Source organism: Poecilia latipinna, unplaced genomic scaffold (assembly GCF_001443285.1).
Source record: "Poecilia latipinna isolate Pla-1442-1.1 unplaced genomic scaffold, P_latipinna-1.0 Scaffold82, whole genome shotgun sequence".
In the NCBI taxonomy this organism is placed as follows: Eukaryota; Metazoa; Chordata; class Actinopteri; order Cyprinodontiformes; family Poeciliidae; genus Poecilia; species Poecilia latipinna.
The window spans coordinates 55,574-70,187 of NW_015112698.1; the positions used below are offsets into that span (position 1 = coordinate 55,574).

The 14,614-nt window shown below is 37.8% G+C and overlaps 2 protein-coding genes across 4 annotated transcripts in view; both read left to right on the forward strand.

Annotated features, from left to right (window-relative positions):
• The first annotated feature begins 113 nt into the window (after nucleotides 1-113).
• egr3 (early growth response 3) lies at nucleotides 114-6,205 on the forward strand. Of its 3 annotated transcripts, none has more exons than XM_015019819.1 (2): nucleotides 114-642; nucleotides 3,130-6,205. In XM_015019819.1, exons 1-2 carry the CDS (start codon nucleotides 489-491, stop codon nucleotides 4,206-4,208), a joined length of 1,233 nt encoding a protein of 410 aa, XP_014875305.1. In that variant the 5' UTR covers nucleotides 114-488; the 3' UTR covers nucleotides 4,209-6,205. The 3 variants fall into 3 exon arrangements, with proteins under 3 accessions (XP_014875305.1, XP_014875313.1, XP_014875321.1); XM_015019827.1 differs by lacking the exon at nucleotides 114-642 and adding an exon at nucleotides 1,034-1,171; XM_015019835.1 differs by lacking the exon at nucleotides 114-642 and adding an exon at nucleotides 2,504-2,883.
• Nucleotides 6,206-8,763: 2,558 nt separating this feature from the next.
• Nucleotides 8,764-14,614, forward strand: part of bin3 (bridging integrator 3) — a 32,989-nt gene continuing 27,138 nt past the window's right edge. Inside the window, exon 1 of the mRNA XM_015019848.1 lies at nucleotides 8,764-8,867. Within this exon, the coding sequence (XP_014875334.1) occupies nucleotides 8,860-8,867 (8 nt within the window). The 5' untranslated portion in view covers nucleotides 8,764-8,859. The remainder of the gene's footprint in view (nucleotides 8,868-14,614) is intronic.

The window sequence follows — 14,614 nt, forward strand, 5'->3', positions numbered from 1 at the left end:
CCCTCGGAGTCTTTTGCCTCCACTATACTTTCCACTGACTGACGCGCGGAGAGCCTGCTGATGGGCGCCCATGTCCATATATGGTCATCTACGTCACACAAATGTTCCATCCCCCTATTTAACACGGGTAGACTGGAGTCCCCTATCCAGCTCCAATAGAGCACGCAGAGCGGCTCCTCTTGTTCAAGCAACACCACCATCATCTCCTCCTCCTCCTTCATTGATTCACAGACTTCAAATTCCCTCACAAGCAGCCTGTCAGCTTCCACAGTGATCAGATTAATAACAATAGGCTGCGAGCGCTCAGAGGAGAGACAACCGGCGCCGCGCGTCCTCCGCGGGATACTTTGGATAGCTACAGCTCCGGGATCCATCCTGCGCCTGCCTCCTGCTACCCTTCGCCCGAGCAGCACCTGTGCGTTTCTCCGTGTGTCTACCTGGATACCTGCGCGCTGTCCTCTGTAAATGTCGGACTGAACATAACTGCTATGACAGGGAAACTAGCGGACAAGATCCCTCTTACCATGAGCAGTTTAATAAACACGATCCCCGACAGTCTCTACCCGGAGGAGGACATCCCCACCTCTATGAATATTTTCACCAGCACGGAGTCTATAAACCACTATTCACAGATGAACACAGGTAAGATTTTTTTTCCTCCCTCGAATTTACTAGCTCTGTTAAAAATGAAGCTCAAAGTGCGATGAGCGGGGATGGCAACAGTTGTCTTCGGACTTGGAGCACCTGTTTGCGCTCCCACTCTGTTGCGCACAAAGGCAGATTCCTTTAGTAGCCCACACTTTAGAGAGGTCAGGTGTGTAAATCACTTGGTATACCCATTGAAACGTAGATATAAGTAGTTACTGTTTCTGATTTTATTCATTTTTTTGTTATTGTTTGAATGTTTTGAGTCAGTATTCCGTTGCCGAAGCGTCAGAATATGAATCACAGCGTGAAAACGCAAACGAACACAACTCATTTCACAACTAAACACGCGGTGATGAATAATTCTAAAAATAATAATAATAATAATAACAATAGCAATAAAAAAATCTGGAAAAGAAGATGTGTTGTGATTTAATTTCTCAAAATCTGAGAATTTTTTTTTTTTCATGGAAGAGTTTTTTGACGAAGATTGCAGAAAATAGATTGACTCCTCTGAATGAAATCGGTAAGTGTGCCACTGCGGTTAGTCCATAGTGTCTCAGATTTGATATCTACTAGCAAAGGGGGGGTCAGCTACTTAAAACAATGACTTTCATTCACAACTCTATTAACACTGTTTTAGTAGGCGTGTGTGGGAGCTTTCTCCTATGTGAAATACACGCTCAAAGCGCATGGCCCATGCGCCACCTTATATTTAAGAAATTATAACAGCGGGCATTATTAATTGCATTCGCTTATTTGTTTTTTTAAATAAAACGGTTTTTATACGTCTGTTTGTTTAAATTCTTTCTATTCATTTTGACGCGTACGATGATGCACTGTACAGGCTAATAATATTACAAGAAATCTAAGAGCTAAAGCTTAATCTTTTAAATGAGAGAATAATGCTGAGAAAAATACAAAATCTCTAATTTTCTACCCGTTAATCTTTCAATTTAGCGACTTTCACACGCGGGTTTATTAATCAGAAGTTCTCACCGCCATAAAATGATGGAAACACACGTAGTTTTATTTACCAAGACATAGCCCTCCTTGATTTATCACAGACGTGTGTTTGAATTAAGCATGCGCCAGGTGTTAAAAGAAACATGCTAATTTTAGGCTTAAAATCCATTAAAGTCAAGTGAATCAGGTCATAAGCCCTCTACATTTTTATTTGTTCATGCAATAAAATATAATTATCTGCTTTATTATTGGCTGTAATATTGGCTGTAATCTGTTTCAATTTAACAGAAACAGAGTGTTTCTGTTAAATTGTTAATTCTTGCTAAAGTTTACATCAGACAGTGTTAAAATGGTTACTTGTGAGTATTTATTTAATGTAAATAGAGATTAAGCACTAACTGTGATTTAAGAGGAAAAACAGGTGTGTCAATACGAAGAAAAAGAGTACAGACCTTATTTTGTGCCTAAAATTTTATTTCATTTTCAGGTTAAAATTGAAAAAAAAGAGAAAAAAACAATCTATAAAGGTAATGATAAAAACAAATCTCTTAAGATTTACTTTATTAATTTAAAATCCACAAATAATAAAATGATCCCTGTTTTTTCACAGGTCAAATAATATTTTCTGAAAATATTTTTGTATTGCCTTATTGCTACATGATTTTACCAGCCAAATTTCAGTGGCTTGTAATTGTTGAGAGCAAACATGTCTATATGGATTCATGCAGAGTATAATAGGTTTTCATTTTAAATTCTTATTGTGAAAGAATTATGCTTAAACTGCAATACATTTACCTTTTTGAGCACAACCGTGCCACAAATTCATCACTATTGATAGGTGTGCAATTGTTGTTCATAGCATCTTTGATAAAGAAAAAGAAAGAAAATGAGCACGAGCGAGTGTGTGTGTGTGTGTGTGTGTGTGTAAATGCGATGTTATAACAATAATAGGAGAAAAACATAGAGGAAACACTGAAATCTCCTTATAGATGTTCCTTTTTTTTTTTTTTTTGCAAATGTGTCTCAAATTCCTGAGCATTCTGGATTTGGCGTCTGCCCTCATAATCCTCCCTGCTGTTAAGACATCAAATCTTGCCATTCCTCTTTGGCTGTCCTCCTAAGGGACACAATGACTGGATCACAGGGGGTGTTTAGGTCTTGATTTATGAGAGCTTGTGGGATCTGCAAGAGAGAGAGACACCACTCTCTCAGAGGCAGCACTCAAGTCACTTAACTTCCAGGTCTGACAGGGCTCACGTTTCTTCGTGAACTGTATGGGATTTTTTGTGATTATTCTTTTATCTTTTGTCACCTTTTGAAAAATATGCAACAAGGCTTTATTTTGGGACAAACCAAGAACTGCTAGAAAAAGTTCATTTGGCAAAAATAATGTTAATTATCTAAACTTTTTTTTCTTAGCTTTCTTCTTGGATGATTGGATGATTTTAAGTTCATGTTTTTAGAAACCAGGAGGATATTTTGCTCATTTTCTGTGTTTTTTAATCTTCTTTCATCTAGATAATATCATGGATCTAGGCATGGGAAGCGAGAAGACAAGCTCAGACATACAGTATGGATCCAGCTTCCAGTCCAACCGCAGTGGGCAGACTGTCACGTATCTGGGGAAGTTCGCCTTTGACACTCCTCCTTCAGGTGGCATCGGTGGCTCTGGCTGGTGCCCCGACAACAACATCATAAGCCTCGTCAGTGCGGGCATTTTGGGCGTCTCTCCATCACCCGGCACGGTAACGACGCAGACGCCGTCCTCTGCAGCAAGCATGGGTGGACAATCGTCAGACATGGAGCAGGTATACGGTCCTCCGCTGCCTGCCTATTCCACCTGCAGTGACCTGTACCAGGATCAGGTCTCCTTCCACCACAGCCCCGCCACCAGCACGGCTCTCGCCTACCCTGGAAATGAATATCACTCAACGTCCAAAGCCCCCATGGATGGCAGCCTTTTTTCCATGATCCCTGACTACAACCTTTTTCATCATCAGGGAGAGGTTGGTGTCATGGAGCACAAACCCTTCCAGACCATGGACCCTATCAGAGTCAACCCTCCGCCAATCACGCCGCTGGAGACCATCAGAGCATTCAAAGACAAGCAGCAAATCCACCCGGGTTTCATTGGCGGGCAGCAGCACCCACCCCAGCACCATCCGCCACCTCAGACTCTTACCCTCAAACCCATCCGTCCTAGGAAGTACCCCAACCGTCCCAGCAAAACGCCTGTTCACGAACGGCCACACGCCTGTCCTGCGGAGAACTGTGACAGACGCTTCTCGCGCTCAGACGAGCTCACGCGTCACCTCCGCATCCACACGGGTCACAAGCCCTTCCAGTGCAGAATATGCATGAGGTCCTTCAGCCGGAGCGACCACCTCACCACACACATCCGCACGCACACGGGTGAGAAACCCTTCTCCTGCGAGTTTTGTGGACGCAAATTTGCCAGGAGTGACGAGCGAAAGAGACATGCAAAGGTTCACCTGAAACAGAAGGACAAGAAGCAGGCGGACAAGAGCAGTGGGGCGGCCGGGAGCCACAGCACGCCGCCAGGCTCCTGCGGGGGGCCAGCGGTGGGAGCGTCATGACCATCACTACATGCACATGGACTAGACCCTAGCCAGAGATTATACAGAGACCTGGGAAGTACAGATCACATTCACTATGAAATAAATAGGTGATTCTCTTCTTCTTTGTTTACACTCTGGCTCTTTTCAGTTCCTTCTATTTTGAGATGGACGTCTTTAGTTTAGGTCAGAGGGGAAGGGCTGCTTTCCTCTTGTCTTTTAAAAGCAATTCAGAGCCTCAGCTACTGTAACATAGTGTAAACACAGATATGGGCACTTCAGCACATTCTGCCACAGAGATCTTTGTGTATCACTAGGTTCTGAGGTGGATGTGTCATTTTTACAGAAACTGTTTTCATTGAAGGAACGTCAGAATGCATGAGAGAGGCTGAAGAAAGGAGCTCAGTGAGAAGGTGTATTGTCTGGGATGTATGCATTAATATCATTAGGCTGTTTAAAAGTGCAATTGGTTATATTTGTGTATCATCATGATTCTATTAATTGTGGCCCGTGACTGTATTTGTTTTTTGTTTTTTTTATTTTTGTTCAAGTGTAGTGTGTTTTTTTTTTAATATTTGAATGTTTCTTTTGTTTTGTTGTTTTATAATTATTATTTTTAAAGAATGTGCCAAATGTATTGCAGTGATGCAGCCAACGTTGTTCCTTATATTTGTTCCTGATATTTGCCAAACCCAGGAGTGGCATCAGCTTAGCACAGCTGTGGAGACCTTAGAAAGATCAGATTCCACACACCAGATTTAGACGAATCTGCACAGTTTGTTTGAATCCAGGTTATTCCAGAATAGGTCACATGAAGCAAATCCCAATGTCTTGTCCTGTTTCGTGCAGAAACATGTCTGCAGCAACTGATGCCTTTGCCAATACTTATTTATTTTTAGTCACTGTGAGACACCCTGTGTGTTGTTTTCCTCCTTTTTAAAACGTGGTTTGACGTTGTGTTACCAAATGTACTTTCTGTTGCTCTTTTTTTTAATATAAATGCTCAATGATACTGTTTATTTTTCATGACTTCTGCAATATGCAATCGAGTACACAGACATATGCCACTCACACGCAAATTAAATCATCTAAGAGCACCGTTGTAGACAGAACAAACTATTTAATTAAAAAAAAAAAAACAGTGGGTTGCCAACGAGACGTTAAAGAGAAGATGAATATGGGCCTTGGCATGTCTTCTCATTTTGTAACGCTTAAACTACCAAAAGATGAGCAGAAAACGGTAAGAGACAAATAATTTTAAAAAAATCAACGTTTACATATTTTTAATTCAGAGACTGGACTGCAAATGTACGTATCCTTCTTTTTGTACAGTATACAAATATGTATGCAGGTAGCTAAAGTAGAAGTTTCACTTTTGTACTAAAATGTCAAATGCACTGCAGTTCAGTATTAAATTGTGCATAAAAGTGCATTCCTTCATGCACACTATGTAAATACAGACGTCTGCATTAACAAGAACTCTCAATTGACTGAATGCTTGTGCAGAAAGTGTCCTAAGATTTTCAGTAAAATATAATATTTTATTGTCAAAATGTTGTAGATCCCTGCAGTATAGTGCCAGATATGTTGTCCTACCTTCCACTGAAAAAAAACTCAGAAAGACAAAAAACAAAAGGATGGCACCATCTGTATGCTTAACAAGGGAGACCAGTTAAAAACAGCACTAATGTGTTCTTTGAATAAACTGCTTTTTTTTAATTTATTTTGTGCATCTCCATTAAAGAAATATTGGTTATTTTAATTACCACAGTCTCTCCGCAGTATAAAAACACTGGTTATTTGTAAGACATTCTCCTAAATGACTGAACCTATTCATAAACAAAATACATTACGGATCATGCAAATAATTCTCACTAATGACTCCTCACTTACTTTACTCAGTTTTAAACTGAAAGAAAAAGGTACTACTTTTGTCTTTTAGCAAAACATTTTCTGTGAGCCATCAATGACTTCACTTGGATCGTAGTATTTCCATTAATTATTATTAAAGCATATTTGATTTAAGAAAAAAAAGTTAGTTTTACAGGAAAGACAGTTTGCCTTACTTTCACGGAGTTTAAACACTTAAGATTGTTTTACAGGCTTAGTGACAGACATCAAAAGGCATATTTGTGCAATTCAAAGACTGTTTTACATAAGTAATTGGAGGAAATCAATTTTAAAAATTATGAAAACTATAAATAAGAAAGGCAGGAGATGCTGTGATACGCATGTTTGACAAGCAGCAAAGGGATCACGCTAAAAGAAAAATTGGTTGGACTGACTTCTTTGTCAAATAGGAAGCATGCTTCCTGACATTCTTTTAAAGCCTGATTCTTAAACTATATATTCAAATTTCAAAGAAAACAAGTTTTACAATTTTTTTATTCAACTGTTTTTTGTTGTTTTTTTAACATATTTTATTATTTCATTTGTTGTACTTTTTGACGTAAGAAAACTGCTTAAAAAACAAGTACTGTACCCATCAGCACACACAATGACTGGACTAAAGGAGTTTAGGAACTGACTAATGCAGAGGTCAAAGGAAAAGTGCAGACAAACAGTGCCACAGAGAACCCAGTGCATGCAGTAAAGAGCTCTGAAGGCCATCCATTCTTTTTCCTGAAACAGTTTTCACTGCTCTGCTTCCTGGCAAGCATCCACTTATTTTCCAATTAATTTGGCCTCCGAGGTTTTTTTTTTTTTTTTTTTTTAAATTTATCTACATGGTTAAATGAATAGTCCACCTTGGATTTATGTGAAAAGTTTAAAAGTTTGGACTGCCTACAGCTGTAAATCAATAGGTGTGTAGCACGGAAACCTATAGCTCCACTGCATTGGTTGGACATTGGCCAAATAAAGTTTCTCCTTCAGCATATGAAATATAAAACCTGACAAACTAACACAAGTCTACAGCACCAAATAGTTTGACAACTATTTTTCCACAATAAAACTGTTATGGACCAGGTTGTATCTGGTAACAAGCAATAACCATATAGGGATCAGAAGACAAAGAATAGACACAACATAAAAGACAATAAGAAAACAAAAGCCTGTCGTTAATGCTAGAGTTATTCGATGTTATGAGTTCAGACTGAAGATCATTTAGACCTTATTTTACCAAAAAATATTTCTATCATGTTAGAGAACATTATGCTTCTGTTGCTTTGTGTTGAAGAATGATGAAAAGGTAGGCAGGGATAACAGCAAGAATATATCAACATCCAAAATGAAGCCATGTAACAATATTTAATCAACCCCACTGTGTCTGTTACACTTTGTTTTGTATGTGTTTTTGTAAATTTTGTAAAACTTATATTATCCCTCCACTACTTGCACTACTTGCTTTCTCAATAGGTTGGCTATTATAACACAGGCTGCACAATTGTCTTCTGTATACCAATTAGGAGGAGGCCATGAGAATTCATGAAATAACTGCTAAACTCAAAACCAACTAATTTAAATGTAATTTCTTTCCACTAATAATTCATTATTTTATGTGCTTAATACTCTGCTGGCCAAAAGTAGTTGGCTGAAAGGTTTTCAGCTCCATGATGAATTTGTGCCAACATCAGCAGCCATCATTACGCTGAACTGGGTTGCAGGGTTGGCTGATCAAAAACAATCCATGACAATAACTCCAAAGGAGCAACAAATAAACGTAACCCCTGTCTGCTTGTAGCTGAAGGCAACCTTGTGCTAATATTTGTGCATTAATGTTTGATACAGATTTTGTGAAATTGGCCCTGTGCCAGGCACTGAGCTTTGCCTCACTTAAAAACTGAAAGAAAAAAAGAAAAAAAAAAAACTAACATGATTTCAATAACATGTAGATATTATTATAGCAACTCATGTCATCTTATGGACTACAGGGTGGCGTCAGGGATTCAGCAGTGAAGCTGGTGTTAAAACAGAGTCGATGCTCACTGTTTTCTGTTGTGCTGTGTTTCCTTTCATTACCAAAATATCCTTATGTTTGCATGTGCACGGAAAGTGCCACCCAAACTTTCTGGTGGTGGCACTCCCTTTTTTTAAATTTTGCATGAAAAAAGTCACATGGGTAAAAAGGAACAAACCTAACAACAATGCAAGATGGATTACTGGAAACACATTGGGATAACTGTTCTGTTAGCTTTTTTGTTAAAGAAAAGGGGTCTTGTTCAAAGTGTTGTGGATGTCTTTTGCCTATTTAATGTTTTATTACCTTATAATAAGGTCATTTTATGAGGAGCTGAATATTTAAATTAATTTTACTATATCTTTGTGATAGGGAGATGTGCTCCCCTGTTTACCTGGCACTTCAGTTTGTTGTAATGCAAATGTTTTGTTATTTCTATGTAAGTACTTGAATAAAGAAATATATAACTTGCCTTGTGCTTTCCTGGTTCTCCACGTTTCCTGCAAACACACACACACAATTAAAAGAACGTCATAAACAAACCATTTGATAACAAAACAATTATTTTATGAGTTAGTATATTCAATACGCCACATCTATAACATTTGCTTAGCTCTGTTCATTATATATATAAAAAAAACAACCTCAGAGGAAACTGAAGCGTGTCGGCTGAAGTAACTTCCTGTTGAACGCTCGCCAATGGAGTGACGGAAAGCGATGTTTCTGAGGAGATAACACTATTAACCAGGCCCAACGGAATAAAAGTCACTCAAAATGAACTGGTATGTATCTCTGCCACATTCTAGACGTGTTGCTTATGAATAAATTGTAAGTCGAGCCATTTTCCGTAATTACCGAGGAGCGAATAATCGCCTGGGGCTCCGGCTATTTCCTGGAAGAGCTAGCCAAACTACACTAGCAACGGAGTTAGCTTTAGCATTTAAACTCCGTGACTCACAAATATAACCTTTTCTGGTTGGGTTTATCCTTGTTAATTTGACCTAAGGTAGTCTAAAGCACATAAAACACTCGTTTATGATAGAATAGTTTCTAGCTGTATTTAGTGTCGTCAACTTTAAGTGACTCTGTAATAAGTGTTTACCTAGCTATTATTACAGTGTTTCTTAGCCAACAGTTCCATACTGGTAACTTAGTACTCGACAACGAATCATATAAATATATAAACAATCTCCAAGATATTAATAGCTATTAATATCTTGGAGATTGTGCGTCTGCTGGTACCTTCAAGTTTTAGGGATTTAAAGAAGTTCAGGTAGTGTTTCAAAGAGAATGTACATTTGTTGTATCTAGTGGTCAGGGCAGCAGGATCGGTGCAGATCCATTATGGTTCTCGGAACCCACTGTCCTGTAAGTTTTAGAGGTTCTTTGGTTCATCATACCTGAATTATATTGAGTAGCCAATAACAAACAGGTGCTGAAAGTAATGGCACACAGGTGAGATAATTAGAGCATTTGACTTAAGTTACCACCCTTATGCCAACTTAAATACCACATTAGTGTAAATGCAGTGTTTCCCCTCTTCCTGATTTCCTATTGTTTTTGTATCGGTGTCATACTTAAGTGTTTCAGAACATCAAACCAATTTAAATGTTAGTCAAAGACAACACAAGTAACAGCAAATACCATTTTTAAATGGAGGTGTCGAGGGCGTAATCCAAATTCCACACCACTGCAAGTGTGAGTGACATGTCAAAATTATATTTTTTGCTGTAAAATCACAATAATTATTTTATCATGATTTCCCTACATAACATTTTAGCTCTTAAATAAATTTTAAAAAAAATACTACACAGTGTTTCTTACTATATTCTAATAAATTTGGACAATTTCTCCAAATGTTGCCAAGAACTATCAAGATTTAAGAAAATCTTCTCATTCTTGGGGTATGTATTACAGTAGGAACATTTTATGCAGAGGTTATTTAACAATTCATTATAATTTTTCCACATCAGTGTTATCATGATTAGTTGTAGCTGTAATAGTAGCAATGTTTTTTTATAATTTCATCACTCTTTGACAAACACACTCAGAATGTCTCCTATATTAAATGAATTATGTCAGGGATACATTATAGTCTAACTCTTAACACACAATTCACCCAACATTGTGACTGTTATTTTATGACCAGAGAGCAAACTGATTGTCTTTATGCTATTTAAAGTTTAAAGTACTTTATACCTGGATATGGTTGTTATTATGAAGTGCATTGATGCTATGAGTAGTTATGTAAATAGTATAATTATCTGGCATTCAAGTGTAATCAGACCCTTGGTTACAGTGCTAACAGTCAAATCCGAACACCTGGTAACAAGCAGCTCCGGGAAGAGAAAGGCTGTCATCCTCAATGCATCGCGCCAGTCATTTGAGGGACGCCTATTGGTCTCCCGAAAAACGATACAAACCTGGATCAATCTATGAATTAGAATACCCTGGACCGAACTTGAAAGTTGGACATTGTGCTGCTAGCCCTTAGCATTCATCAACAACTCAAAAGCAGAATTGAGAGCGTTGTGCAACACAAATAATCAAGCGACCGGAACACAGTGCACTTAATAGTAAAACATAATTTATCAAAGCTGCAAAGCAGATAATTTGCCTCAAGGAATTGTAATAATCAGGATACTCGAATCATTTGTAGAATTGATACAATTCTCTTTGATACAACAGTGTAGTTTCTGTATAGGTCTATCTCTGCCAGTTCCCGATCGGATGGCCCACAGTGTGAAAGTGTTTTGCCTCTATACGTCACTGAACTCGATCCATGTAAATGGAAATGGATTGTTAATAATAAAGTGAGTTGAAGCAAATTGAGCTTGGCAATGTTGCACTTCTTTTGGTTTGTGTCATTCACTCTTCATTATTCATGAATGCTGCACAAGTGGAAACAAAGAGAAACAAACCTTTTTCCATACAATTGTGACGTATATGCATAAGAACTAACTTTACAGTGTTGTACACATTCTTGGTGTCATGCCGTCATTCACTTCGGCTTAATGACTAGGACTTTTGCCATCATGTACTGCCAACCAGAAGGTCAAGAGTGGACAGCTCTGTCACTGAAAGGAACCCTTTATTGCCACTGCTGACTGATGCATTCCAGCATGGCCTGCACACTAGGGTTTATGACGTAAGAGGTTTGACTTTGGGGTCATCATCAAAACAATTCCACTTCCCAACATCTTCAACCAGCCCTCTGTCCTCCATGGAATATCTAAGGTCAAATGATGCCGTATCTCTCTAATGGTGTACACATTTGCAGTTATAGTGAAAAGCCATTGGGTTTTCCAGCTAGTACATAATGTGTCCCCAATAAAGAAGACTGTTACGTCTTTGTTCTTGCCTACGTGCTTACGTGATGGTGGTGACGTGTATCCTATTACAGCAGACATCAGATACCTCTTTAATTGCTTGTTGGTTAACTTGTTAATGGTTGAAAATGAATCAAGAAAACATTATACTCTCTTTTTTTGTTCCTGAAGTAAAGCTGCACAAAATATTACCAGAAACACTGTATATTAGAGTTCTTAAGTTCTCATGATTGTTGAATATTTATTTCCATTTATTCTTGTTCATATTTACATAAAAAAGCTAACTGATGGTAGAGACGAAATGGCTACCTTGGTTCAAAGTATACCCCGTTTTATAATGAATTGACAGTTAAAATCCTGTTCATTTACCACAATGCTAATAAAAAATTCTGGCCTTTTGATTTTTCAACCAACAGTGTCAGACATTACGATTAATAGACGTTTCTTTGACATCTATTAATCGCAATTAATAGATGTGATTTTTTTTATACAAATATAAAAAAATTGTTGCATATGCTTAATAAAAGTAACCCTATCATGTTACATTTTCTTTCAATTGCATAAATACAGGGAAACTTAGATTTTTTAATCCATCCATCCATCCATCCATTTTCTGAACACCCTTGTCCCTCAGTGGGGTCGGGAGGGGTGCTGGTGCCTATCTCCAGCTAACGTTCCGGGCGAGAGGCGGGGTCCATCCTGGACAGGTCGCCAGTCTGTCGCAGAGATTTTTTAATCAAGGTTGTCATACTCTGATAATCGCCCACTAGACCATGACTAAACCAGTTATCATAATTTAGAAACAATACATTCAGAATATTGCTGAGAGTGGATAAGTGACTGATTGAAATCATTAAAAACACTACAGTTATAACAGCAATAATAACAATAATTTCAGTTAGTTATAATGTACTTTGCATACCTTCTGACACTGCTTTGAAAAAGACAGCGATAACTCGTGATGATCCAAAGTGCAGTTACATCTCTGGCCAACAATTTGTTTAACTTAAAATTAGGACTTCAGAATATTGCAAATATATCAGAAGTGCAATATCAGTATCATTATTACTCGTGGCTGATATATTCCAAGTGTTATGAAGTTGCATTTTTCATTCTAATGGACAGATTCTCACAGCTGAAGACACTGGACACAAACAACACCATCCAAAATGCTAAAGGTCAGAGAGTGTAGGAAGCATAGTTGAGAAAGTAGGTATATATTGCACCTGACATCGTCATCGCAGTTTTTACCAATATTATTGCAGTCGCAACATTTTCTACTATTGGGCAGCCCTACTCAAAATATTCCTGTGTTAAACTCTGTTGTGGCTTATTCTGTGTCAGTTGTTCTTGGTTCACAAGACCAGATTCACAAATGTTTCTCAATGTGGGAGGCCCAGCTGAAATATTGTTGTGTTAGTGAACTTTAGAAATGATCAGCAGAGTCTGCAATCCTCCTTTTTTATCACATTCTTTCTGTTTGCTCTTTTCACTTTCAAAGCACATTTCACTCTGTTTCTTTTCCACATATTACAGTTTGAGTTTCTTTTGTTTTTTTAAAGAATCACTAACAATCTTAACCAACAAAATTTTTAGGTAAAACTAAAATTCCGTGTCTTCTTTGTGATCAGACTAACACTAAAACCAAGACATTTATTGTTTTACAGTGCTTTGATAGAGCTTAAAGGGATGTTTGCAGTTTTCCTATTTAATTCTTCTAAACAGTTCAAATGCAGTTTCGGAGTTGGATTTTTGCAATAAGTACTTTTAGATACAAAACTCATCCAGCAGGCATAAAATTTCTTTCTTGATAGGTAAAATTATTATTGTTTCTTTGTCAATTAGGAATTTTTGTATTAGACATAGGATCTAGGAATAAAATTAATCTTTCTCATATACAGGTTATTGTTCCAAATATCTTCAAAATATAAAACACAAAAGCATTTCTTTAATTCACTTTTGTCATATTTCGTAGCTATTACAAAGGGTACAAGTCATCGTTTAAACTAAAAGGTCAACAAAGTTCTCATGATTCATGAAGACGTGACATACATGTGGTGAAATTGCCACTTGGAGATACCTAAACTCATGAAGTACACTGGTTATTATTAGAATCTGTAAAGCAACAGTTGGACTCAATCAATGGGATTCCCAAATGGCAGTTTAGCTTCATCTCTTGCATTGGAAAAACTTATTGCAACATAGGAAGTGAACGTGGGAGGTTGATGTCATCTCTAGTTTCGGGAGAACGCTACTTGGTCCCCAGCCAGCGTTTATACTCAAGCCCATCTCTGCCAAATTATGTCGCTGTTGTGTTCAGGAATGCCCTACAAATCTAACAGACGGCTACGCTAACATGACACTGTTGTATATCTTTCAGGTAATCAGAAAAAGGTGAGTCATGTGAAATGTAGCTGACGAATTTCATGAGTTTTTTCCACAGCGGCTCACGCAAACTAGAGTAGCAGTAAGTGAACCCACTTTTTTTCAAATAAAAACAAAAACATGTTTATAGTGAAATGACTAATGTATTAGTTTAAATCGTAACTAAAAACAAGAGGAATACAAATAAAATCCAATGGGACCCATAAAATAAACGGTGCTTCCAAATGAAATATTGTCCTCACTCATACTTGAAGCATTAGTGACATCGGCATATTGTTTTGGCTGCATTAATTCTGCTATTGTTTGACCAAGTTGACCCATATAATTTGACAAAAGCTGTCTTCAAAAAGCTCTTTCTCGCACTGAAGCGTATTCTGATTGCACAACGAGGCCTTACATCACACCCTCACTTTTCTATCTCATTAATCTACACACCTTTCTTCTGACGCAGCTGCTGCCTCTCCCTGCCTTTCACCAGCTACTGGCCATCATTTAGTGTAGATTTTACACCATTGGTGGCACATCAGTGAAAGTGTGCAGACAAAGACCTTTGTAAAATTTGTTTTTATTTTTACGTTTTTTTTTTTTTGTGAACCTCAAGAACACTATGCCTGGCACCAGCTCATTAAGGCAAAGGACAGAGTTTTGAACTGTGGATTAACAATAGTGTTTTTACCAAGAACGGTTCCGTTTCTTTTTCTTTCATCAAAAACAGCCCCAAGGATCTCTTTGTGGTTCAGTGCCTGTATATCAGATGCTTCACTTTATTATGAAAAGTGCATGCTTGATACAATTTGCGCAAAAACACAAAATGT

Excerpts from the sequence above, each read along its gene's own strand:
- egr3 (XM_015019819.1), top strand. The coding sequence starts at position 489 with ATGACAGGGAAACTAGCGGACAAGATCCCTCTTACCATGAGCAGTTTA. Across the intron at positions 643-3,129 it reads CTATTCACAGATGAACACAG|ATAATATCATGGATCTAGGC; the intron begins GTAAGATTTTTT and ends TCTTTCATCTAG.